The 24,366-nt window shown below is 42.2% G+C and overlaps 1 protein-coding gene across 4 annotated transcripts in view; it reads left to right on the forward strand.

Moving 5' to 3' along the window:
- vwc2 (von Willebrand factor C domain containing 2) overlaps positions 1–24,366 on the forward strand; it is a 162,706-nt gene that overhangs the window by 38,757 nt on the left and 99,583 nt on the right. For all 4 annotated transcript variants that reach the window (XM_072574954.1, XM_072574953.1, XM_072574955.1 and 1 more), the window contains one exon: positions 5,384–5,513. In XM_072574954.1, the coding sequence (XP_072431055.1) occupies positions 5,384–5,513 (130 nt within the window). The remainder of the gene's footprint in view (positions 1–5,383; positions 5,514–24,366) is intronic.

Here is a 24,366-nt window from a genome sequence, read left to right on the forward strand (position 1 = left end):
GTTGGTTGGTCTGGGTGTCCCAGAGGTGTTCTCTGAAATGTTCTGCAAGTAGGCGGCCTGTCTCCCCAATATAGAGGAGGCCACATTGGGTGCAGCGGATGCAATAAATGATGTGTGTGGAGGTGCAAGTCAATTTGTGGCGGATATGGAAGGATCCCTTGGGGCCTTGGAGGGAAGTAACGGGGGAGGTATGGGCGCAAGTTTTGCTTTTCTTGCGGTTGCAGGGGAAGGTGCCGGGAGTGGAGGTTGGGTTGGTGGGGGGTGTGGACCTGACAAGGGAGTCATGGAGGGAGTAGTCTTTTTGGAATGCTGATAGGGGAGGGGAGGGAAATATATCCCTGGTGGTGGGGTCCATTTGGAGGTGGCGGAAATGACGGCGGATGATACGCTGTATATGGAGGTTGGTGGGGTGTTAGGTGAGGACCAGTGGGGTTCTGCCCTGGTGGCGGTTGGAGAGGCGGGGCTCAAGGGCGGAGGAGGGGGAAGTGGACGAGATGCGGTGGAGGGCATCGTCGATCACATCTGGGAGGAAATTGCGGTCTTTGAAGAAGGAGGCCATCTGGGTTGTTCGGTATTGGAACTGGTCCTCCTGGGAGCAGATGCGGCGGAGACGAAGGAATTGGGAATATGGGATGGCGTTTTAACAGGGGGCAGGGTGGGAGGAGGTGTAGTCTAGGTAGCTGTGGGAGTTGGTCGGTTTATGTAAATGTCTGTGTTGATTCAGTCCCCTGAGATAGAAATGGAAAGGTCTAGGGAGGGGAGGGAGGAGTCTGAGATGGTCCAGGTGTATTTGAGGTCGGGGGGGAAGGTGTTGGTAAAGTGGATGAACTGTTCAACCTCCTCATGGGAGCACGAGGCAGTGCCAATACAGTCATTGATGTAGCGGAGGAAAAGGTGGGGGGTGGTGCCAGTGTAGCTGCGGAAGATGGACTGTTCCACATATCCTACAAAGAGGCAGGCATAGCTGGGGCCCATGCGAGTGGCCATGGCTACTCCTTTGGTTTAGAGGAAGTGGGACGATTGGAAAGAGAAGTTGTTCAGTGTGAGGACCAGTTCAGTCAGTCGAAGGAGGGTGTCAGTGGAAGGGTACTGGTTGGGTCGGCGGGAAAGGAAGAAGCGGAGGGCGTTGAGTCCTTCATGATGGGGGATGGAGATGTACAGGGACTGGATGTCCATGGTAAAGATAAGGCATTGGGGACCAGGGAAGCGAAAATCATAGAGGAGGTAGAGGGCGTGGGTGGTCTCCCGAACATAGGTGGGGAGTTCTTGGACTAAGGGGGACAGGACCGTGTTGAGGTATGCAGAGATGAGTTCGGTGGGGCGGGAGCAGGCTGAGACAGTGGGTCGGCCGGGGCAGTCAGGTTTGTGGATTTTGAGCAGGAGGTAGAAACGGGCGGTGTGGGGTTGTGGGACTATGAGGTTGGAGGCGGTGGATGGGAGATCCGCTGAGGTGATGAGGTAATGGATGGTCTGGGAGATGATGGTTTGGTGGTGGGAGGTGGTGTTCCCCCTTGAAAATGACCCATCCACTTCCTCCAACCCCATAGTCCCACAACCCCGCACCGCCCGTTTCTACCTCCTGCTCAAAATCCACAAGCCTGACTGCTCCAGCTGACCCATTGTCTCAGCCTGCTCCTGTCCCACCGAACTCATCTCTGCATACCTCGACACGGTCCTGTCCCCCTTAGTGCAAGAACTCCCCACCTACATTCGGGACACCACCCACGCCCTCCACCTCCTCCATGATTTTCGCTTCCCTGGTCCCCAATGCCTTATCTTTACCATGGACATCCAGTCCCTGTACACCTCCATCCCCCATCATGAAGGACTCAACGCCCTCCGCTTCTTCCTTTCCCGCTGTACCAACCAGTACCCTTCCACTGACACCCTCCTTCAACTGACTGAACTGGTCCTCACCCTGAACAACTCCTCTTTCCAATCCTCCCACTTCTTCCAAACCAAAGGAGTAGCCATGGGCACCCGCATGGGCCCCAGCTATGCCTGCCTCTTCGTAGGATATGTGGAACAGTCCATCTTCCGCAGCTACACTGGCACCACCCCCCCGCCTTTTCCTCCGCTACATCGATGATTGTATTGGTGCTGCCTCGTGCTCCCACGAGGAGGTGGAACAGTTCATCCACTTTAGCAACACCTTCCACCCTGACCTCAAATTCACCTGGACCGTCTCAGACTCCTCCGTCCCCTTCCTAGACCTTTCCATTTCTATCTCGGGTGACCGAATCAACATGGACATTTACTATAAACCGACCGACTCCCACAACTACCTAGACCACACCTCCTCCCACCCTGGCCCCTGTAAAAATGCCATCCCATATTCCCAATTCCTTCATCTCCACCGCATCTACTCCCAGGAGGACCAGTTCCAATACCAAACAACCCAGATGGCCTCCTTCTTCAAAGACCGCAATTTCCCCCCAGAAGTGATCGACGATGCCCTCCATCGCATCTCGTCCACTTCCCGCTCCTCCGCCCTTGAGCCCCGCCTCTCCAACCGCCACCAGGACAGAACCCCACAGGTCCTCACCTAACACCCCACCAACCTCCATATACAGCGTATCATCCGCCGTCATTTCCGCCATCTCCAAACGGACCCCACCACCAGGGATATATTTCCCTCCCCTCCCCTATCAGCATTTCGAAAAGACCACTCCCTCCTTGACTCCCTTGTCAGGTCCACACCCCCCACCAACCCAACGTCCACTCCCGGCATCTTCCCCTGCAACCGCAAGAAATGCAAAACTTGTGCCCATACCTCCCCCCTTACTTCCCTCCAAGGCCCCAAGGGATCCTTCCATATCCGCCACAAATTGACTTGCACCTCCACACACATCATTTATTGCATCCGCTGCACCCGATGTGGCCTCCTCTATATTGGGGAGACAGGCCGCCTACTTGCAGAACATTTCAGAGAACACCTCTGGGACACCTGGACCAACCAACCCAACCACCTCGTGGCTCAACACTTCAACTCCCCCTCCCACTCCACCAAGGACATGCAGGTCCTTGGACTCCTCCATCGCCAGACCATAGCAACACGACGGCTGGAGGAAGAGCGCCTCATCTTCCGCCTAGGAACCGTCCAACCACAAGGGATGAACTCAGATTTCTCCAGTTCCTCATTTCCCCTCCCCCCACCTTGTCTCAGTCAAATCCCTCGAACTCAGCACCGCCTTCCTAACTTACAATCTTCTTCCTGACCTCTCCGCCCCCAGCCCCACTCCTACCTATCACCCTCACCTTGACCTCCTTCCACCTATCGCATTTCCAACGCCCCTCCCCCAAGTCCCTCCTCCCTACCTTTTATCTTAGCCTGCTGGATACACTTTCCTCATTCCTGAAGAAGGGCTCATGCCCAAAACGTCGATTCTCCTGCTTCTTGGATGCTGCCTGACCTGCTGTGCTTTTCCAGCAACACATTTTCAGCACATGAGTACTATAGTGAGATTAGTGAACTGAAATTTATTTGTGTTGAATTTTTATTCTTAGTTAGTGGACCAATGCTGGTGAAACTGTCCAATACTTTACTCAAATTGAATTCTTCCAGCTGGCAGAGTGAGAATTTGTTTTTTTTATCTTGGCTATTTAGGCTTGATATTTGTCATTCCCCTACGGTAAAGGGCGCTGTACCAATCCCCATAAGAAGACAGTATGTTCATGAAGAATTCCAAAAAAGACAACTGCAATTTTAGAGAATCTTCAGAAGGTATGGTGCCGTGATAGTTTTGTTATTAGACCAGTGGTCCCAAGAGCCATGTGCTGAAATTCCATACTGAGAGGTTGTGCAAATGAATTCGATAAATTTGGTATTCCATAGTTTGTTCTAGACCAAGAAAGTTAAAGTAGGGATGGCATGGTAGCTCAGTGGTTAGCACTGCTGCCTCACAGCACCAGGGTCTGAGGTTCAATTCCAGCCTTGGGTGACTGTCTGTGTGGAGTTTGCACATTCTCCCCGTGTCTGCGTGGGCCCCCTCTGGGTACTCCGGTTTCCTCCCACAGTCCAAAGATGTGCAGATTAGGTGAATTGGCCATGCTAAATTGCCCATAGTGTTAGGTGCATTGGTCAGGGGGAAATGTGTCTGGGTGGGTTACTCTTCAGAGGGTTGATGAGGACTGGTTGGGCCAAAGGGCCTGTTTCCACACTGTAGGGAATCTAATCTAATTGCTGGAACTTGGAAGGACAATGTACCTATACATTTGGATGTAACATTTCATCAGAACTATGCAAGTTGCTAAATTCCAACAGGTTCATCCATGCTCTTTAAGTAACACTGGGTCATATTGAATAATTGATCTATTGTATAATGCCCTCTGAACTAGTCCAACCATCTATTTAGCTATAACAAGAATTGGTGATTGGGAGAAAAGCATTCACAGGAAAGCTGGGAATGGGTGATAATCCGTATCCTGACAGCAAAGCATAGAATATATTGCTTTTTATTTCAAAAAACATTTGTCCAAAATAGTGATACCGAAGTTTAGCTGTTCATTTTCATGACTTTGTCCACTATCATCTTCACTTATAGTTTATTGGAATAATTTGACTTGCGTTTAATTATGTAGACCAGCACAGCATTTAAAATTAATATTCCGAATCATGTATACTTACAGCCAATAGTTATTTTGGCCATAGCCGACTTTGCTGGGATTATTCCAAGTTTGTTGTCATGTTTGATATAAAAATATAGACTACCTACATCTCCTAGGAATTGTATAAGCAGATTTCTTTTTTAAATGATCTTAGCCAATGTGTTTGAAAGTGAACACATTCAGCATTTCTGAGACCACCCTTGGGTATTTGAGACAGTTACAGAATGTTGAGATGGAATGATCACCTAAATATACTCGGATTCTCACTTGCTTCACTAACCCCTGGGCGATGTGATGTTCAAAGCAGTTTAGAACTTTTTCTCCGATTATATGGGATATGCATTAAACATCTTTCACATTTGGTGTAGGTAGTGTCATCATATTTCAGTTGGGAAAGACCTTCTCTGTAGAAAGTATTTTGAAAATAATGCTCAAATTGTTAATATTTTAAATGCATGATATCAGATTGAGTAACTAGCACTGTGCCTGCCTTGATTTATATTGTAACGATCTGGAAAAGAATATTGCACAACATGAAATCTACTTTCTTTTTAGCCATTTACATAATTCCTTGTCATTCAAATCTTGATTGCAATACAAACGAATTGCACAGTGCAGAAATATGACAGTAGGAAGCTTTAATATCAATTCACTCAGTTATGAGCTATAAAATCCCATTCCACGGACCTTCATAAAGTGCTCTCTATGTTCAGTTCTGTAACTCATATAAAGTGAGCTTTGTTTGGCCACGGTTCAAAGGCTGTCTCTGTTTTAGGTTTCACCATGTGAGAAGTGCCGCTGTGAGCCCAATGGAGAAGTGCACTGTTCTGTAGCAGAATGTGCTGAGGTTGAATGTGTGGATCCAGTCTATGAACCTGATCAGTGCTGTCCTATCTGCAAAGATGGTATGTGCTTGCCAAATGTGACCCATTCTGTTTTTATCTTTTCTAAAATGCATGATTGCTAATTTGCACATTAAATATTGTGTATAAATGAGGAATATATTTCACCGTAGTTATTATGTTTATATATGTATATTATGTATATTGCGTATATGTTTGTGTATATATATATATATCCATTTTGTCATCGTATGATAATATTACTTATTCATTGTAATACAGGCTCTCTCACAACATGTTATTCATATTGTAGGACACCTATATTTTAGATGATTCAATACTTATATCGCAGTGCATAGACTGAATATGTTAGCACGCTAAGTATGATTCTTTTACCAAGTCATTTTAGATAGAAGTTTCACAGAAACTACCTACCAATCACATATCCACTTCAATAGACAGATGAACATTTGGCTGTCAAGCTAAATTTAGGCTAAATTTATTGAAGAAAGCAAAATACAGCTGTAGAAGAACAAGATTAAATCTGTGCATTACTGATGTTGTGATTTAAAGAATAAAACTAAACTCTCCAGAATTTTGAAATCTGTTTTAAGCACCTTTAATCTGGCTCCTTTGATGAGATCTATGCAAATCAATTCCTTTTCTCAACAACAAATTGCAAGAATATGATTGAATTCAATTAAGTTTGTCACGAACCTGGTCCTTTCTCAAAGTTGCTGTGCCCTTGAGTTGTTTTTTCAGAAAGAGGCTATTTGGCCAGCTCCAACTCGGCTGGGTTTTAAAGGTTTACCGGGGCCCTTTTTGTTTACCCCTAACAGATAATTCCTTCAGCCTAAGGCTTTCATGTCTTTAAAAAGCCGGTATAATCAAAGGGGAGTAGCCAGCTAGCTGTGTAGCTAGCCTTCAATTAGATCAGACTTAGTTCAGCAGCAGGGTCTATGAAGAAAGGCTGCTGGAAGCAAGTCCAGCCTGATATGCTATCTCTTTCTCTCTCTCTGACTTAAAATCTATAAGCCGTTGTTTGATTTTACCTTTAATGCCAAGGGAGTATTCATGGAGAGTGTTGCAAGTATTTTCGGAACAGCATCATTAAGTCGGGATAATTTGTCGGGTTTTTGGATAGGATAAGTTATCCAGTATCCTATTTTCTGTTCTTTGTGTTTCATTCTGTAATCTTGTAAATAAATTCCCTTTGGTTAAAACCTGGTAGTCGGACCAGCTAATTCACTCCCTGGATATGCACTGCACACTTACCTGAATCAAGTAGCAAAGTTACGATCTGGGCTACCTGCTTGAAAATATTTTGAGAGATCAGACCTGGTCCATAACAAATTGAAGCAAAAGAAGAGCCGTCAGCTATTTTTTAAAACAAGAAATTGTATTTACTTAACACCTTTCACAATCCACAATGTATTGAAGCACTTTATAGCAAATAAAATATTTTCTTTTACAGAATGTGTAGTGATTGGAACGAGGTCAGCAAGGTAGATTGACTGTTCACTCTAGGAGCCAGCTCTGCGCTAGTGGGGTTATTGTCATGTACTATGCACATGTAAATAAAGGATGATTTGGTGATGGGATACCAGCTTTTGTGGAGTTATTTTAGTGGTGACAAAAGAAGAACATGCCCCTGAAGAGATTTGATCACAACAGTTATCTTTGAGTTGGAGTCATCATTTCTGGCATCATGCCCCTCTTTGGGAAGCTTGACTCATTCAATCTTGCCATCGAAGACTGGGCCCAGTATGTGGAACGAATGCATTATTTAGGGCAAATGACAATGGGGCAGACGAAAAACAAGAAGTAATTCTCCTGACAGCTTGTGACCCATAGCCTTTTCAATTATTAGGATCCTAACTTTCCCAGATGCACAAGATACTAAAACCTTTCAAGAGTTGACAGATTTAGCTAAAGAACATTACGACCCAATGTTTGGTGTTAAATCCGTGAAAATGGCCCTGCCTGGGTAAGAGACATCGTCAATGCGTGGTCAGATCCTGTGACGGACAAAGTTTCGATAGGAGAGGCAGTCCTGAACAAGCACATAGCCCACATGAAAGCTGCCACCTCGCAAACGGAGCAAAATATCCCCAGCTCCTCAGAACATCCAGCAAAGCTGTCTCCCCCTCCACCTGGCATCAAAGAAACTTCTGAGGACAAGATGGACATGGCAGATGTCTCAGCTGCAACACTGTTACTGCTTGAAGAAGATGAGTTTCGGCCAAGATGTTCCAGTACATACTATCAGCATCTGAGGCAGTGTTGGAGAAACCAGACCTGGGGTGAAAACACCCAAGGAGAAGCTACAGGAAGAAGAACTGGCCTATCTTCCAAGACTTCAAGTGGGAGGGATGTAGTGATTGGGGTCAGGTCAGCCAGATAGATCACATAGAATATAAGTTCACTGATTGGGGCCATTAACCTGGGCCAATCAGGGAATCCTGTCTGACAGATATAAACAGGAGTTTACTTTGTGTCTCTCACAAAGAAAAAAAAACAGGAGTGTTAACAGGAGTGTCAGAGGTTCTGTTCACTCTAGGAATCGACTCTGAGGGTGTTGGGTCAGTGTCACACACTTTGCTTGTATAAATAAAGGATGACTTGGTGACAGGATACCCACCTTTGTGGAATTATTTCAGAATATAGTCACTGTTGCAGTATTCCACAAATCTCTGAATTCTGATTGAAGTAAACCTTTTCCAGTTGACAGGTTTTCATCCCATTTCTATCTCAGCAGGCACATAGTCAATATGGTTTACTTATTTTCCCAAGTGGATGCATAGCTAGACTTTGTTATCTGGAAAGGATTTATTAAGTCAGTCTTCAAACAAAGCATATTTAAAGCTTGTGAGTAGTTTGGCTCCTCCTTTAATAGTGGTTACAATCTGAGATAAGTTATTCCAATCTAGCCTTAGCTAGTATTATATTTTCACTTTGTTCATGACTCCTAAGGCAAATAATATAGGAAAGCCAAACAGCTAAAGTTCTATTTTAAGATTACCATGCATGGTTCTTGTTCAACTTCAAATGATTTAAATGATGCAGAGATATTTTATATTTTATCCTTTTACAAATTCTACGTATTTTTCCATCAGAACACATTTTTAATATTAATGAAGTTTTATTCTAGTCTAATTCTTATTTATTTTGCCACCTAAAAGTATTAAAAAGTTTAAAATTTCACCACTGCCTAAACCATAATAATAATACACAAACAATTGATCAGATTAACACTGAGGTTAAATTTGAGATGACCACTTTGGATGTTATTTTAGGGATGCACCGTACTATTATTGAAATACGTTTAAAAGAAAACATTAATTCTCATAGGTAGACTTTGCTGAAAGGAATACTTATCACATCTCAAAAATGTATTTGTAAGCACCTACAAGATAATTACACTGTTTGGTCTGGATTATCACATTTTTCAGCAGTAGTAGAATGGATTAGGACAGGTCAAAGATAAGCAGGTAAGTGAAACAGTTCTATTAGGGAATTCTCTGTTGATTTGCAGATTTGGAGGATTGAAAAACTGGTTTGTTTGTCCTGTTTGTTTTGATACACCTACTCTTTCAATGCGGTGCCTCCACCAAGCCTTTCTGTTAGCAACAGGCAATAATGATGTAAATGGTGGCCAGATTACATTGGCTAGCTAACCTTGTTGACCTGACAGTTAAGTAGCATTAATTGTCTTTTCTTTTGGTGCTAGCTCACATATTTCCAAATTTATTGAATTCAGTTTTCCAAGTTGCTGTAGGGGGAACGTGGACCGATGACTTCCATTTTTTAATCCAACACAGTAAACACTGATTTAACAAAGTTGACCATACAATCCGCTTCATGTGCTGGCTTTAATGGATTCAGCTTCAAGCCTCTAATTAGAAAGCAACTTGACTGTGGCTAGTCACAGTGCAAACTAGTGTATAAAAGTATTTCTCCAAATATCCTTTTTCAATTCCTTGCCTCATTACACATCTATTCAAACTTCCCTTGTGCAGCTTCACAGCTATCTGTCCAAAGACAGTCAGCAGATCTTGCTACACTTGGGCTGATTTTATCGAAAAATGGCACTTGAGATCAGAGGATTTCAAGTTCTACATTAGAAAACTCATTCCTCATTCACTTAACAATAGGAACAATAACATGGGTACAATGAAGGTGACAATAAATCACTGACAACCATGTTCATCACATTTCCACTAAACATTCAACCACATAGTGTAGTGTTTATTTTTTGTCAGCTTATACCTTGATCTTATTTTCTTACCAAAAGCAGTGAGCCTTATCGGTGTAGATCCCATACCAGCCCTCTCCCAGTAGAACATAGCTCATGCGTCTTGCTAATTTCATTGCAGTCAAAACTCTTCTTCTCCTCAAAGAACAAAGAACAAAGAAAATTACAGCACAGGAATAGGCCCTTTGGTTTCTAAGCCTACACCAAACCTAATCTTCTGTCTAAGTCTGTCACCTATTTTCCAAGGATCTGTAACCCTCTGCTCCCTGCCCATTCACGTATCTGTGTAGATACATCTTAAATGATGCTATTGTGCCCGCCTCTACCACCTCCACTGACAATGTGTTCCATGCACCCACCATCCTCTGTGTAAAGAATTCCCATGTACAGCTCCTTTAAACTTTTCCCCCCCTCACCTTGAACTTTGGACCCCTAGTAATTGAGTCCCCCATTCTGAGAAAAAGATTCTTGCTATCCACTCTATCTATACCTCTGATGGTATTGTAGACTTCAGTCAGTACCCCCCTCAACCTGATGAAAATAATCCTAATCTACTCAACCTCTCTTCATCGCTAGCACCCTCCAAACCAGGCAACATCCTTCTGAACCTCCTCTGCATCCTTTCCATAGCATCCACATCCTTTTGGTAATGTGGCAACCAGAACTGTGTGCAGTATTCCAAATGTGGCTGAACCAAAACCCGTACAACTGTAATATGACCTGCCAACCCTTGTACTCAATATCCTGTCTGATGAAGGAAAGTATGCCGTATGCCTTCTTGACCACTTCATCAACCTGTGTTGCTACCTTCACAGTACAATGGACCTGAACACACAGATCTCTCTGTACACGAATTTTCCCCAGGGCTTTTCCATTTACCATATAGTTTGCTGTTGAATTAGAGCTTCCAAAATGCTTCACCTTGCATTTGCCCGATTGAACTCCATCTGCCATTTCTCTGCCCAACTCTCCAACCCATCTGTATTCTGCTGCATTCTTTGACAATCCCCTTCACTATCTACTACTCCACCAATCTTAGTGTCTGTCATTCATTAACTTGCTAATCAGACCATCTATTCCTTCCTCCAGATCATTTATCTATATCACAAACAACAGTGGTCTCAGCACAGATCCCTGGGAACACCACTGGTCACTGTTCTCCATTTTGAGAAACTCCCTTCCACTACTATCTCCTGTTGCCTAGCAAGTTCTCTATCCATCTTGCTAGTACACCCTGGACCCCATGTGACTTCACTTTCTCCATCAGTCTACTATGGGGAACCTTATTAAACACCTTACTGAAGTCCATGTATATGACACCTACAACCCTTCCCTCATCAATCAACTTTGTCACTTCTTCAAAGAATTCTATTAAGTTGGTAAGGCATGTCCTTCCCTGCTCAAAACCATGTTGCCTATCACTGTTAAGCCTATTTTCCTCCAATGTAAATATGTCCTATCCCTCAGTATCTTCTCCAGCAGCTTCCCTATCACTGACATCATTATATGTTCACCTGAGTTCACTTTCCAGCACAGATCACTGAACAATAATGGAATTTATTCTGAGGACAACTATAACATTTCTGATACTGCATTAGTCATGATCAGCTAACTTAATGCAATCTAGAGATGGACTGCAGAGATGGGGTCAGAGGATGGGAGTAATGGTCTGCATAGTTCATTTTTTGCTCTCAAGGAGGTGGAATTTTATAAAGAGTTTTGCAAATCCATGTCCCAATGTAATATAGCAGGCACCACAGGGTAGCATTTTTCTACTTTTCAAAAATGCCACTAATCATTTATGTTTAGTGAAACTTTTGGTTACAATTAATGTAATTTGTAACCTGTGCATTTTCAAAAACTTTCGAAACTTAGTGTCTTTTACCTCTATCTATCCAGACAGTGCAAAATATTCAACAGAAATAAGCATACAATTACCTACATGTCATTCTGTTATAAGTGCAATTCGTCAATGCAAATTTGTTATAACGCAATTTACGAATTGGAGACACTGTTTTGACAGTGCAAACTTTTGAAACGCGTGTTGGCTGTAACACATTTACAGCGGCAACACTTCAAGTGGTATTTCTAAAGCGTGATTTTTCTATAGCATGGGATTACACAAAAATGCAACCATCGTATTATAGAAGAACTGACTGTACTTAGTTAAAAATCACACAACACCAGGTTATAGTCCAACAGGTTTAATTGGAAGCTATAACCTGTTGTTGTGTGATTTTTAACTTTGTACACCCCAGTCCAACACCGGCATCTCTAAATCATGACTGTACTTGTTCATTCATCTAGATGCAGGTACAGTGGAAAGAGGTGAATGCTACAAATGAACATTGCATGTTACGGAATTGCAAATTGCAAATTTCTTGCAATACACAAATGATTTTCTGAATAGTAAAACATTTTAGAAATTGAATCTAATTTCCATTGCTTAATATTCTGTAAAGAACACATTTTCTTGTCTTCAGAGTACAGCCCCTATTTTCCCACCTAAAAAACCTTGGCCCAGATCTTCCCTGAACATTCCCTGAAAAATGTCCTGCAAGCCTCCTTGGACATTCTGGTACATTAACTACAGTGTGGAAGTTTTGTTTGATGTATACATGGGATGACTGTCCTCAGTAGCCCTTGGGAATTTCAGGATTTTAGTCCAACAACAGTGAAGGAATGGTGATGTATTCCAAGTCAGCATGGTAAGTGGCTTGGAGGAGAACTTGTTTGCAAGGTGCTGTTTTAGAATCCTTGGTGAAACTTTGTAGTGCAGCTGTTGATATTACAATCTGTTGCTAGTGAGTGTTGATAGTGGAGCAAGTGAATGATTTTGGATGCAGTGTCAATTAAGTGGACTGCTTTGTCCTGAAGGTATCAAACTTGGGAGTCCAATCATCAAGGCAAGTGGGAGTATTCAATTTAAACTCCTGATTTATGCCTTGTTGATGGTGGACACTTTGGAAAGTCAGGAGATGTGTTACTTGCCACAGAATTCACAACCTCTGATCTGCTCTTATAGCCACTATTTATGTGACTTGTCTAGTTCAGTTTACAGTAAATTGTTGGGACGTTGATACTGGGGGATTCAGTGATAGCAATGCTGTCAACCTCAAGAGTAATGCTTAATTTTCTGTTTGAGATGATCATTGCCTGGCATGAAAGCTACTTGCCACTTGTCAGCCCAAGACTGAATGTTGTCCAGATCATTGGCGAACATTCCCTCTTCTGATGGAGGCAAGGTCATTGATGAAGCAGCTGAAGATGGTTGGCCCTAGGGCATTATCCTGAGGAACTCCTGCAGATATGTCCTGGAGCTGACATGACAGACCTCCAACAACCACATACAATAAAATCTCCTGGTTTCTGAATATTGGCTGAATAATGGCAGAGGCATTGAACAGGTATTTTGTATCGGTCTTCACAGTGGAGGACACTAATAACATGCCAGTAATTGACAAAGTGATGAAGGTAGGTGAGGTTCTGGAAACAATTATTATTACAGAAGAATTAGTGTTGGGCAAGAAAATGGGAAGTCTCCTGGCAATGATAGAATGCATTGCAGGGTAGTAAAAGAGATGGCGGGAGAATTAGCATGTGCACTGGTGGTAATTTTCCAAACTTCACTTGTTTCTGGGGCAATCCCAGCAGATTGGAAAACAGCAAATGTGATGCCACTGTTTAAAAAGAGAGGTAGACAAATGATGGGGAATTATAGACCAGTGAGCTTAACCACTGTAGTGGGGAAGATGCTTGAGTCTATTATCAAGGGAAAAAAAAGCAAGGCATCTCGATAGAAATTGTCCCATTGGGCAGACACAGTATGGGTTCATGAAGGGCAGGTCATGCTTAACAAATTGTTTGGAATTCTATGAAGACATTATGAGCAAGGTGGACAATGGGGACCCAGTAGATGTGGTGGACCTAGATTTCCAAAAGGCCTTCAATAAAGTGCTGCACATGATGCTGCCGCATAAGAAAAGGTGAAATATTAGCACGGATAGAGGATTGGTTAACGAACAGGAAGCAAAGAGTGGGTATAAATGAGTGCTATTCTGGCTGGCAATCAGTGGAGTGCCTCAGGGACCAGTGTTGGGATGGCAATTATTCACAATTTATACAGATGATTTGGAGTTGGGGACCACATGTAGTGTGTCAAAGTTTGCAGATGACACTAAGGTGAGTGGCAAAGTGTACTGATGACTGAAACTTTGTAGAGGAACGTAGATACTTTGTGTGAGTGGGTAAAGGTCTGGCAGATGGAATACAATTTTAATAAACGTGAAGTCATCCATTTTGGGTAGAAGTAACAGTAAAAAGGATTATTACTTGAATGGTAAAATGTTGCAGCATGCTGCTGTACAGAGGGACCTGGGTGACCTTGTACATGAATCATAGAAGGTTGGTCTGCAGGTACAACAAGTGATTAGGAAGGCAAATGGAATTTTGTCCTTCATTGCTAAAGGGATTGAGCTTAAAAGCAGGGAGGTTATGTTGCAGCTGTACAGGGTGCTGGTACCTGGAGTATTGCATGGAGTTTTGGTCTCCTTATTTGAGAGAGGATGTACTGGCACTGGAGGGGGTGCAGAGGAGGCTCACCAGGTTGATTCCAGAATTGAGGGGGTTGGTTTATGAGGAGAGACTGAGTTATCTGGGATTATATTCATTGTAATTTAGAAGAATGAGGGGGGATCTTATAGAAACATATAAAGTTACGAAGGGAATAGATAAGATAGAAGTAGAGAGGATGTTTCCACTGACAGGTGAGACTACGACAAGAGGGCATAGCCTCAAGATTAGAGGGAGCAGATTTAGGACAGAATTGAAAAGGAACTTCTTCACCCAGAAGGTTGTACATCTATGGAATTCCTTGCCCAGTGAAGTAGTTGATACTACTTCAGTAAACATTTTTAAAAGTAAGATAGATTTTTTTTTGAACAATAAAGAAATTAAGGGATACGGTGAAAGTCCCTGAAAAGATCAGCCATGATCTTATTGAATGGCGGAGCAGGCTCGAAGGGCCAGACGGCCTACTCCTGCTCCTAGTTATTTTGTTCTTATGCTCTTATATTCAGACTGGACAAACACTGAAAGATGCAGGTCATAACCTCTCACAAGTCCCAACCCAGTTGAAGTTTAAACTTCAGATAGGCAATTACCCAGTGTCTGGATCTATCTGAAAAAGTCTCCAACTCTACTTTAGGGTCAGAGACTCAAAGGGTTCCAACTCATTAACCTAGATAGTTACCTCAAGAAACTTTAAAATCTGTTATAGCTCCTGGGTAACTTTAAAATTGATACCTATGACTAAGCACTGACCCCTGACATGCCCCCTTGCACCATTAAGTGTCTAGCGAACCAAACCTGTCATTCCTCCAAGCGGCACCACCAAGCCCCCACTGATGTTCACCTTGATTTGACACCTCCCTCATACCCTCAGATCCAATTCAACAATAACCTGATCAAATACCTCCCTCAACCTGACATGACAGCTTTTCCAAATCATCCGATTACCACCTCCCCCCCCCCCCCAACCCCAGTTCAACCCAATGTCTCTGACCTGGAAGTTTCCCACTCCTCTGGATCTAAACTGATAACAGTGAACTCAATCTAAGATCCAACCTGACCTACCAAATCCCTCGCTGACAAGCCACCTTACCCACTCCATCATCTGCCATTTTACCTTCTCAACTACATGCCACTCAACCCACTTACATGTCACTCTACCTAGCCCACCCATATGCCACCCTATACACTCTCACCCACTTGGCACCCTAACCCCTCCACTCACTTAACATCCATACTTACTTTCTTTCTGTAGCATTTCAATGAGGTTTTGGGTTTGGCTACTATTTAAACTTTGTTTACTTCCTGAAAATGACAGCAAATACTGTAAAAAGAGGGTAGGAGGAGTAACCTGGCCTCCCTTCCTTGATGGTACAAGACTGAGCTGGATCGAAGCAATGTTTCACTTTTCTGAAGTCTCAGTATTGGAAGTCAGGCCCAGAAATTCAGGCTGCTGACATAGGCTGAGAAAGTCGATGCAAGAGCAACAGTCTGCACTCAGAAAATTTGGGCTTGTAGATCATTAATTTTAGTGCTCCTACAAATGATAATCTCTATGTTGAAAGACACAAAGAGATGCAAAGCAATATGCAAAGCAATATGCCAATATTTTGTTTGTCTCGTACTAAACTGTTCCTGCTTTTCTGCCAGACTGTGAACCATGATTCAGCCTTCCCTAGCGATTGGATGGGACAGGAAGCCTTAGTATTTTTCAGTTAGGAACTTTCTATTGTTCATTTTCCAAGAACAAAACAATAACTATCACTTAATTGTGCAATCAGGAAGTTTTTAATCAGTCACCCTCCATTGGAAACAATTACATGAAGGAAACCATGAATTATTTAGTTGGACTATTAGAGTTCAGAATACAAATTATGTAATTGAAAAAAATTGACCAGCTTTTACCATGAACAGCTGTTAATATTGCCGTAAATTGCCATACGATTTTGTAACATTGACTGTTATTGTACAATGCATTGCAATAAGCATTCATCTCTTTTTAAAATAATTCAGTTCTAATAAAGAATATTCAGAAATTGTGAATATGTCAAACTAAAACCGTGCACGCTTGAGATTCAGTCTGTTAAGATTTATATCCATGTTATTAATTTTTTAGAATTTCATGTGAAGTTCTTTCCTGCTCCTATCAGGTACACATTTTGAATCAAGAAATAAAGAGTGCCTTTTCATAGATGTAGACTTACACAACCTAGTGCTCTTATCATAAGTTATTTCATGCTATCCTGACTGCACTATTCAGGATGAAGGCAGCCTTTTGTTGAAGCAGTGTTTCAGATGTACATTTTTTTCTTACAAGACAAAGATAAATTAATGACAATAAGATTTTAAAGGAATGAAAATGAAAAACATTGAAGCAGATTCCTTGAATATTTTGAAATCGTTCCAAAGATGTCTAGATAAGCATCTGAGAATGATGGACAGAAAAAGACATAATATACCCATCTGGACTTATCTCCAGGGAGAGCTGAAAAAAGCAGAAGGTGAAAAAAGACAAGTAATGGAAAATAAATCTGATGGTATCATACTTATTTAATCATTTTTGCGTTTCGTTTTGAAATTAGGATATTGACATAGCTTTAATCACTATGTTACTTTTCATTCCATCAACAAACGCTTTGAGCTGATTTTCCCCATATTGTGCCAAGTGACAGTTTCAGGAGTTTTACGAAGAGTTTTCCTCCCTGGACTGTGGTGTCTTTTCAACACAATGCTCTGCTGCCCACCTCATTAACTGTGCCCATTCTCCAGGGTGCCCCCTATATTGACTCGTGTGCTCACAGAGGCAGGAGTGCTCTTTGCTGCTGAGACCTTCTTGCTTTCATACTCAGATACCATATTTAAACCCCAGCTGCACACCAATTTAAATGCTGCAAGCCAGGAACTGCCATTCCAATCGTGTTTTTCAACTGCATTTGAAAGGAGATGGCTGAGAAAAGGAGGCTGGCACCTCGGTGTGGTGATAAGGAGTTAGAAGTCTGAGGTTGATGAGGTAATGGACAGGAGAGCTGTCCTCTTTCCTCTGAACTACCAGTGGAGACCATGACACCAGATTCTGTCAGTGTAAACAGAGATAGGCGCCTGGGTCAGTCAATTTCCACAGTCAGAAGAAATGTGTAGCAATGCTGTGAGAAGGTGAGTGACCTTTTCCATTCCATAAGGTAGTGCCATCATCTTCTTTGTGCTACCTCGGACTCATTTTAATTCTGCCATTAGAATAAATCAGAACCATAACCAAAATTTTGGGTTTACTGTTCTCATCACTCAATACAACACCTTCCCTCAATCACTCTCGCTCACCTCTTTCTCTACACCACTAAGTCTTCTTGAACTCTGCTTCCTTCTCACTTCACTCCAGACACTTCACCACCTTTTCTGCTCCTGCACCACCACTAAGAACTCTTCCAGCTACTTTCATTGAACTCTTACAGGAGAAAATATCTAGTAATAAGTCAGAGAGGGCAAAGATAGGTGACAGGTTGGCAGACATTTCTCTCCTCTCCCACTATAAGGCACAAATGCTTGAAGTTGAAGAAGAGAATCTTTGAAGAAGTCACAGATCCCTCAGATCTGTGACTTGATTAGATCTGGATGCATAATCTGGTGAACACATCTCTGGCATGTCTTCGGAGCTGGTCAAGGGAGAACCACCCCAAGTCGCTAGCAACCAGAGGACAGCCACAAGACCAGGTACCTACTGAGCCCAGGGAGAAGATGACCCCATGCTGTTGGCCATTAATACATTTGTGCAGATGTACAGATGGTTATGAGAACATTAGACATGTTTCTGCAGGACACTCAATACACTGGATCAAAGATTTGAGGAGTCCACCAGCATTATCAATACAATGTTGACTGGAGTATGTATGTATTTGGCTGTCTCCATAGACAGTTCGGCAGCTCTCATAGAAATCCAGTCAGATGATGAGGCATTGTTTGCCTCTGAGTGGCTGTAGATTTCAGACACCCTTCAGTCTTTCTTTCCATTCATGACTTCAACAAAGAATCCACTGATTGCCAGGTTAATGGGAATGCCCTGTGATACATCCTTGCATCACTCATATTTCACTCTTATATGTGTAACTACATGATCGTTCATGACTGCCCTCCTGGACTGATGTCCACTTAAGCATTATATGCAGAATTAACAGACTGTATGAAATTGAAGATACTGAAAGCTGACCGATGACACGTAGGTGATAAAGATCTGCGGCAGGCTGTTGCTCAAATTGAGAATGGCTATAGCAGAGCTCTAGACACAGCTCTCAGATACATGGTCAAAGCCTCGTAAGCTAACTTTCCTTATCATCATACAATGTTAGAACCCTATCAGAATGAGTGCATCTCTCATCCTAATTTGAACAGACAATGTTGTCATTCTTGAATGTGGGAGCAGCGGATCTTGTAAAAGTCTTCAAAGAGTTAATCATAGTAAGTTTTATTGCAAAACAAGAAATTGCATTTGCATTTGCAATAAACAGAGGCTGTTTTACTTTGCGACAACAATTTATTTTATTTAATGATGGGATGCAGGCATCGCTGGCTGGGTCAGCATTTATTATCCATCCCTAGTTGCCCTTGAGAAGGTTTAGTGATTTACCATCCTGAACTGCCGCAGTCTATGAACTGGGGGTAGACCTCCAATTCCAATAGAGAGGGAGATCCCAGAATTTTAACTTATAACAATCATCTACATTCAGTCAATGATGTCTACACCCAAATCAAATCTCTTGGAGGTGGATATCATTTAAGTTCTATCTGCCTTGTGTCCGTTACTACATTGCTCCATCATAGTGAAAGTGATGTTTCTCATTTCAGTAGCCTTATCTTCCCCTTATGAAGATTGCTGTCTCTCTCCCACCTCTTCAATATCCATGACAACCCCTGTTTCCGTGTTCCAGCTGCACATAGCACAGCATACCTGGACTATGTCACAATCTGTCTCTAGTGCATTACAAGAATGTTCTAAATTACTCCAAGCATTGAACCTCATCTTGAGAAGCCCACTTGTCTGTTCCACAATTGCCCTGGTTGAAGAATGAGCTGCATTGTATCTATATTCTGCCTCTGTCAGGGGCAACCTTAGTGAATTCATCAGCCATGATTAACCACTGTCAGAGTAGTCATTCAGCAGCCATTCTTGTAAGGCATTCAGCCCTTTTAATGAGGCAGGACGTGTATTTTTAATTTAATTATGAAATGTTGGTATTGTTGGCTAGGCCAGCATTTAACATCCAGAGGAGTCTGTAGTCTGTAGTCAAATGTAGAGCAGACTGGGTAAGGATGGCAGATTTCCTTCCCTGAATGACATTAATGAACCAGACGGGTTTTTACAATAGTCAACACTGGTTACATGGTTACCATTCGGTCAGCTTTTTAATTCCAGATTTTTAATGAATTCAAATTTCACCATCTGCCATAATAGGACTTGAACCCACAACCTGAGAATTATCAAGAATATAGGCATCATGGTAGCTTCAGGGATACCTGACGTAAACTGTAATATAGCTTAGTAATGATCTCAGAGGAAATGGACATTAATCAAGTGTAAATGAATTCAGCTGCATTTTAATATGGTACTTTCAACTGGAAGAAGCCAATAATATGGAAGCCCGAGCTTTAGCTCTAACCTTTCCCAGGGAAATGAGATGAAGCAGTGTGGACTTGCACAAACTGTATTTGTAGCATCCTTGATACATATGTGGATTGAGAATTGAGAAATTCTGCATGGGTTGCTGGTAGATCCTTGGAATGAGTCAATTCCATTACAATTAGGTGCTGTTATCACCTTGATGGTCAGCGGTTTGGAGTGGTCACCCATTCCATCTATGTTCAAGTCCTGTTCCAGGAGATGAGACCATTTTGCTGTGTTGTCCTAGGACCTTCTCAGTCTGTGCCTGCTGTGCACTTCAGTCACACGGAGGAAGTGACAGTGAGGACAGTATACTCTCATCTCCCAATACTCTTCTGCATCCTGGTGGACCTCTGTTGTGACTTCTCCACATGGAGATTGCTTGGCAATTTCTGGAAGTTACTTTGGGTCCTCGGTTTGTTAACACCTTTTGGATCTCCTCAATTGATCTGTGTGGTTTTTGTATGACTGCGATGGCAGTGTTAACACTTGCTGTCACTGGATCCATTTGGGAAGGGTTCAGTGTCTCTACATGGGACTATCAGAATCTGAACACTTTCTCAGTATGTCATTCCTAAGCATAAGTGAGGCTTTAACATAACCTGCGATACAGTAGGGTGTGAAGGCTTCCAGAGGGAGGGTCATTAAATGCTTCTACATGAAGCACTGAACTTTTGAATATTATGTGAATGTATGCAGCGCAAACCATGTAATACAAATACATTAGGACATTGTAACTGTTGTATGAGTACTACCGCCTTGCTCCCTCTTTCCCAATAATCGCACTCAAAATGTGACATTGAATATATAGATCCATTTTCTTACATATTCACAATGCCCTATGAGAGGAAAGCAGCTTTGTATGTTTGTGCAGCTATGAGTTCCTTGCAATGTTGTTTGAGAATGAACAAATGCAGTTAACACTGCCATGATTTCCTGTGCTTTACAGATATTACTGGGATTAATTTGTCATGATCAATGACATATTCATGATTGTGCTTGCAGATTTGTAATTTATCTTATTGGCCAATCCATGAGTTGCACGTGCAGAGTAGTTTAAATGCAGATATGCATCATCACTTAAGATTTCAATGACCAGTTAACATAATTGCCCCTAGAGGCTCTCATATCATCCACAAGTGCACCCTCACCTGCAGACAAGTCAAAACAATCTTATTCCTCACTTTGAGTGTGCTGGCAGCCATTTTTCATCCATATTGTACAGGTTTGGTGAAAGATGGAATAATATTCAGGTCGTGGCTTGAGAGTGAGTTCCAGGTTCTGCTCCACAGCCTTTGCAGCATCCAGTGTCTCCAACTGTTTCTTCATAACACATGGAGTGAATAAAATTTCCTGAAGACTGATATCTGTGATGCTGGGAACCACTGAAGGAAGCTGAGATGGATCATCCATTCAGCACTACTGACTAAAGGTCGCTGTGAGTATTTCAGCGTTATCCTTTGCATCGATATTCATGGTTCTGCCATCATTGACGATGGGGATATTTGTGGAGCCACCTCCTCCAGTGAGTTGTTTAAGTCCAGCAACACTCATGACTGGATACGGCAGAACTGCAGGGCTCAGATCTGATCCATTGATTGTGGGATCTTTTAGCTCTGGCTACTTCTTACTGCTTATGCTGTTTGGTGCACGAGTAGGCCTATTTTGTACCTTCACCAGGTTGACACTTCATTTTTAGATATGCCTGGTGCTGCTCCTGGCATGCCCTCCTGCATTCTCCATTGAACCAGGATTGATCCCCTGGCTTAATGGTAATGGTTGAGTGGGGGATATGCTAGGCCATGAGGTTGCTGATTGTCCTGGAATATGATTCTGCTGATGTTGATGGCCCTCAACACCTCATGGATGCCCAGTCTTAAGTTGCCTGATATGTTCAAAGTCTGTCCTGTTTAGCAAGGTGACAGTGCCGCACAACACAATGTAAGATATTATCAATGCAAAGACGTGATATTGTTTCCACAAGGACTGTGCAGTTGTCACTCTTGTCTATATTGTCATGGACAAAAGCATCTGCAGCCGGCAGATTGGTAAGGATAAGGGCAGGTCTTTCTGTTGGTTCCCTCACCACCTGCTGCACACCCAGTGTAGCAGTTATATCCTTTAGGACCTGATCAGCTCAATCAGTAGTACTGCTGCAGAGCTACTCTTAGTGGTGGATGTTGAAATCCCGATGCAGAGTACATTCTGCACCCTTTCACACCCTCACTGCTTCTTCAAAGTGGCTAAAATTGACAATCCTAATTCTTCAGCTGAGGAAGAGTTGACAGAGATTACATGGCACTCATGAGGTTTCCTTTCTCATTTTTGACTGGATGCCATGAGCCTTCTTGGATATTGGAATCAATGATGTGGAGTCCTAGGACAGTTCCCTCCTGATCACTGTGCCACTACCTTTGCTGGTTCTGTCCTTTAGTGAGGGTGGTGTCTGGGACATTGTCTGTAGAGCGTGATTGTATGAGTATGACTATATCAGGCTATTGCTTGACTACTCTGTGAGACAGGTCTCCCAATCACAATACTAGCCCCAGCTATTAGTGCAGAGGACTTTGCAGAACCAACGGGACTGTTATTATCATTGTCATATTCAGTGAGCAGGTCCATCCAGTTTAATTCTTTTTTGAGATCTTGTCAAGATTGTTAGAGCTGAGTGGCTTTCCAAACCATTTCTGATGACTGATAAAAATCAACCACATTGCTGTGGGTATGGAGTCACATTAGGAAAGATTAGGAAAGGATGGCAAATTTCCTTCACCAAAGGACATTAGTGAACCAGATTTTTTTTCCCTGACAATTGACAGTGGTTTCATTGTCATCATTAGACTCAATTCCAGACTTTTATTCAATTCCACATGTACCAACAGCAAATGGTGGGATTCAGAGCCAGGTACCCAGAATATTACCTGGGTTTCTGGATTAATAGTCTAGTGATAATATCACTCCTCAAAAGATTAGACAGATTACATTTTTTATAAAATATATATTATAAGTAAACATTTATGGCATTAACAAAAGGTTGAACTGACTGGAACTTGAGAAAAATCCAAAAACTTCCTCAGCTATGGGCCCTTGAAGTCCTTTTAAAGTGTAATCAATGTTGTGATTTTGAACACAGAACATTCCATGGACGGCAGTAAGTTTGTTGTTCTCTGCTTTGATTTTGACTGAGGGTTAAACGTTGGCCAAGGTACAGTGAGGTCTAGCATTTTACTCTTTGCAAAAAAACCCTAGTATCCTTTGCATCCCTTTGAGAATGGCAGAGTTTATTGTTAGTCTTAACCAGCATCTTCAGGAAGTATCTGGAAATGTGCTGGAGGTAGGTTCAATTAAGGCATTCAAGAGGCCATTGGATGATTATTTGAATGGAAATGGTATCAGAAACTTAGAGAAAAGGCAGGAGTTTGACACTAGGTAATAGAGCTGGTGCAAGGTCGACAGGCTGACAGGCCTGCTTCTACACCTTAACAATTCTGTGATTCAGTATCACACTGCAGTGTTATTTTAAATGTTGTACATTAATATCTGGGCAGTGCTTGAACACATAACCTTCCGTAATTCAGAGACAAGAGTCATTTTGTAGTTGCAATCCAAGGTCAAGAATAGCTTTCCGAACTCTCCTCTTCATCAGTAGTGGTATGAACAATATTTGAGAGGCACGTACTTCAGTGTTCTTATGTGTGGTGAATCAGCAGAAGTTCAGAATAACAAAAAAACTTGTAATAATGAGTTTATCGCTACTCCCGTATGTGATTGCCTTCTAGATCAAAATAAAGGCCTAAAATATTTGCATTTAGAGCCAAGAATTTCCTCTTCAAACAAGGATTTGATTGCAATTCACAACCCTGCTCTTTGCTCTCATGAAAACGGGAGTATGATTGGCATCGTTAGTCTTCCACTTGGCGGAAAAGATATAATTGTCATCTTGGTTAATTTTGTATGTTTATCTGAAAGTAGAATGCCATGTTTCTAGAGAAGAGATTAGGAGCAATATTTTCTTTCAGAGAGTTTGCTGTCTGTGGAATTCTCTTCCCCAGAGGCCAGTGGAGGCAGGATTGTTCAATAATTTTAAAGCTAATGGAAATAGACTCTTGTTTGACAAGGTAGTCAAAAGGTATAAGGAGTAGAAAAGAATGTAGAGTTAAGTCCACAATTAAATCAGCCATTATGTTATCAAATGCAGAACAGGCTCAAGGGACTGACTGATTTTCTCCTCCTATTTCATCTGTTCCATTTCACTGACTGCCTCACCTTCACTTCTACTCTTATTACGCCATTTACCACAAAGTTGATGTCTGCTTGGCAAACAAGAGACAATAATGGAGATCACTAGACAATACACAAACATTTGAAAAAAAGTTGACTGTGCTTAATATTTACAGTAAAGTGATCACATAAACCAGAGATTTAAACATATAAGTGATTTT

The sequence above is a fragment of the Chiloscyllium punctatum genome, chromosome 8, assembly GCF_047496795.1.
Source record: "Chiloscyllium punctatum isolate Juve2018m chromosome 8, sChiPun1.3, whole genome shotgun sequence".
In the NCBI taxonomy this organism is placed as follows: domain Eukaryota; kingdom Metazoa; phylum Chordata; class Chondrichthyes; order Orectolobiformes; family Hemiscylliidae; genus Chiloscyllium; species Chiloscyllium punctatum.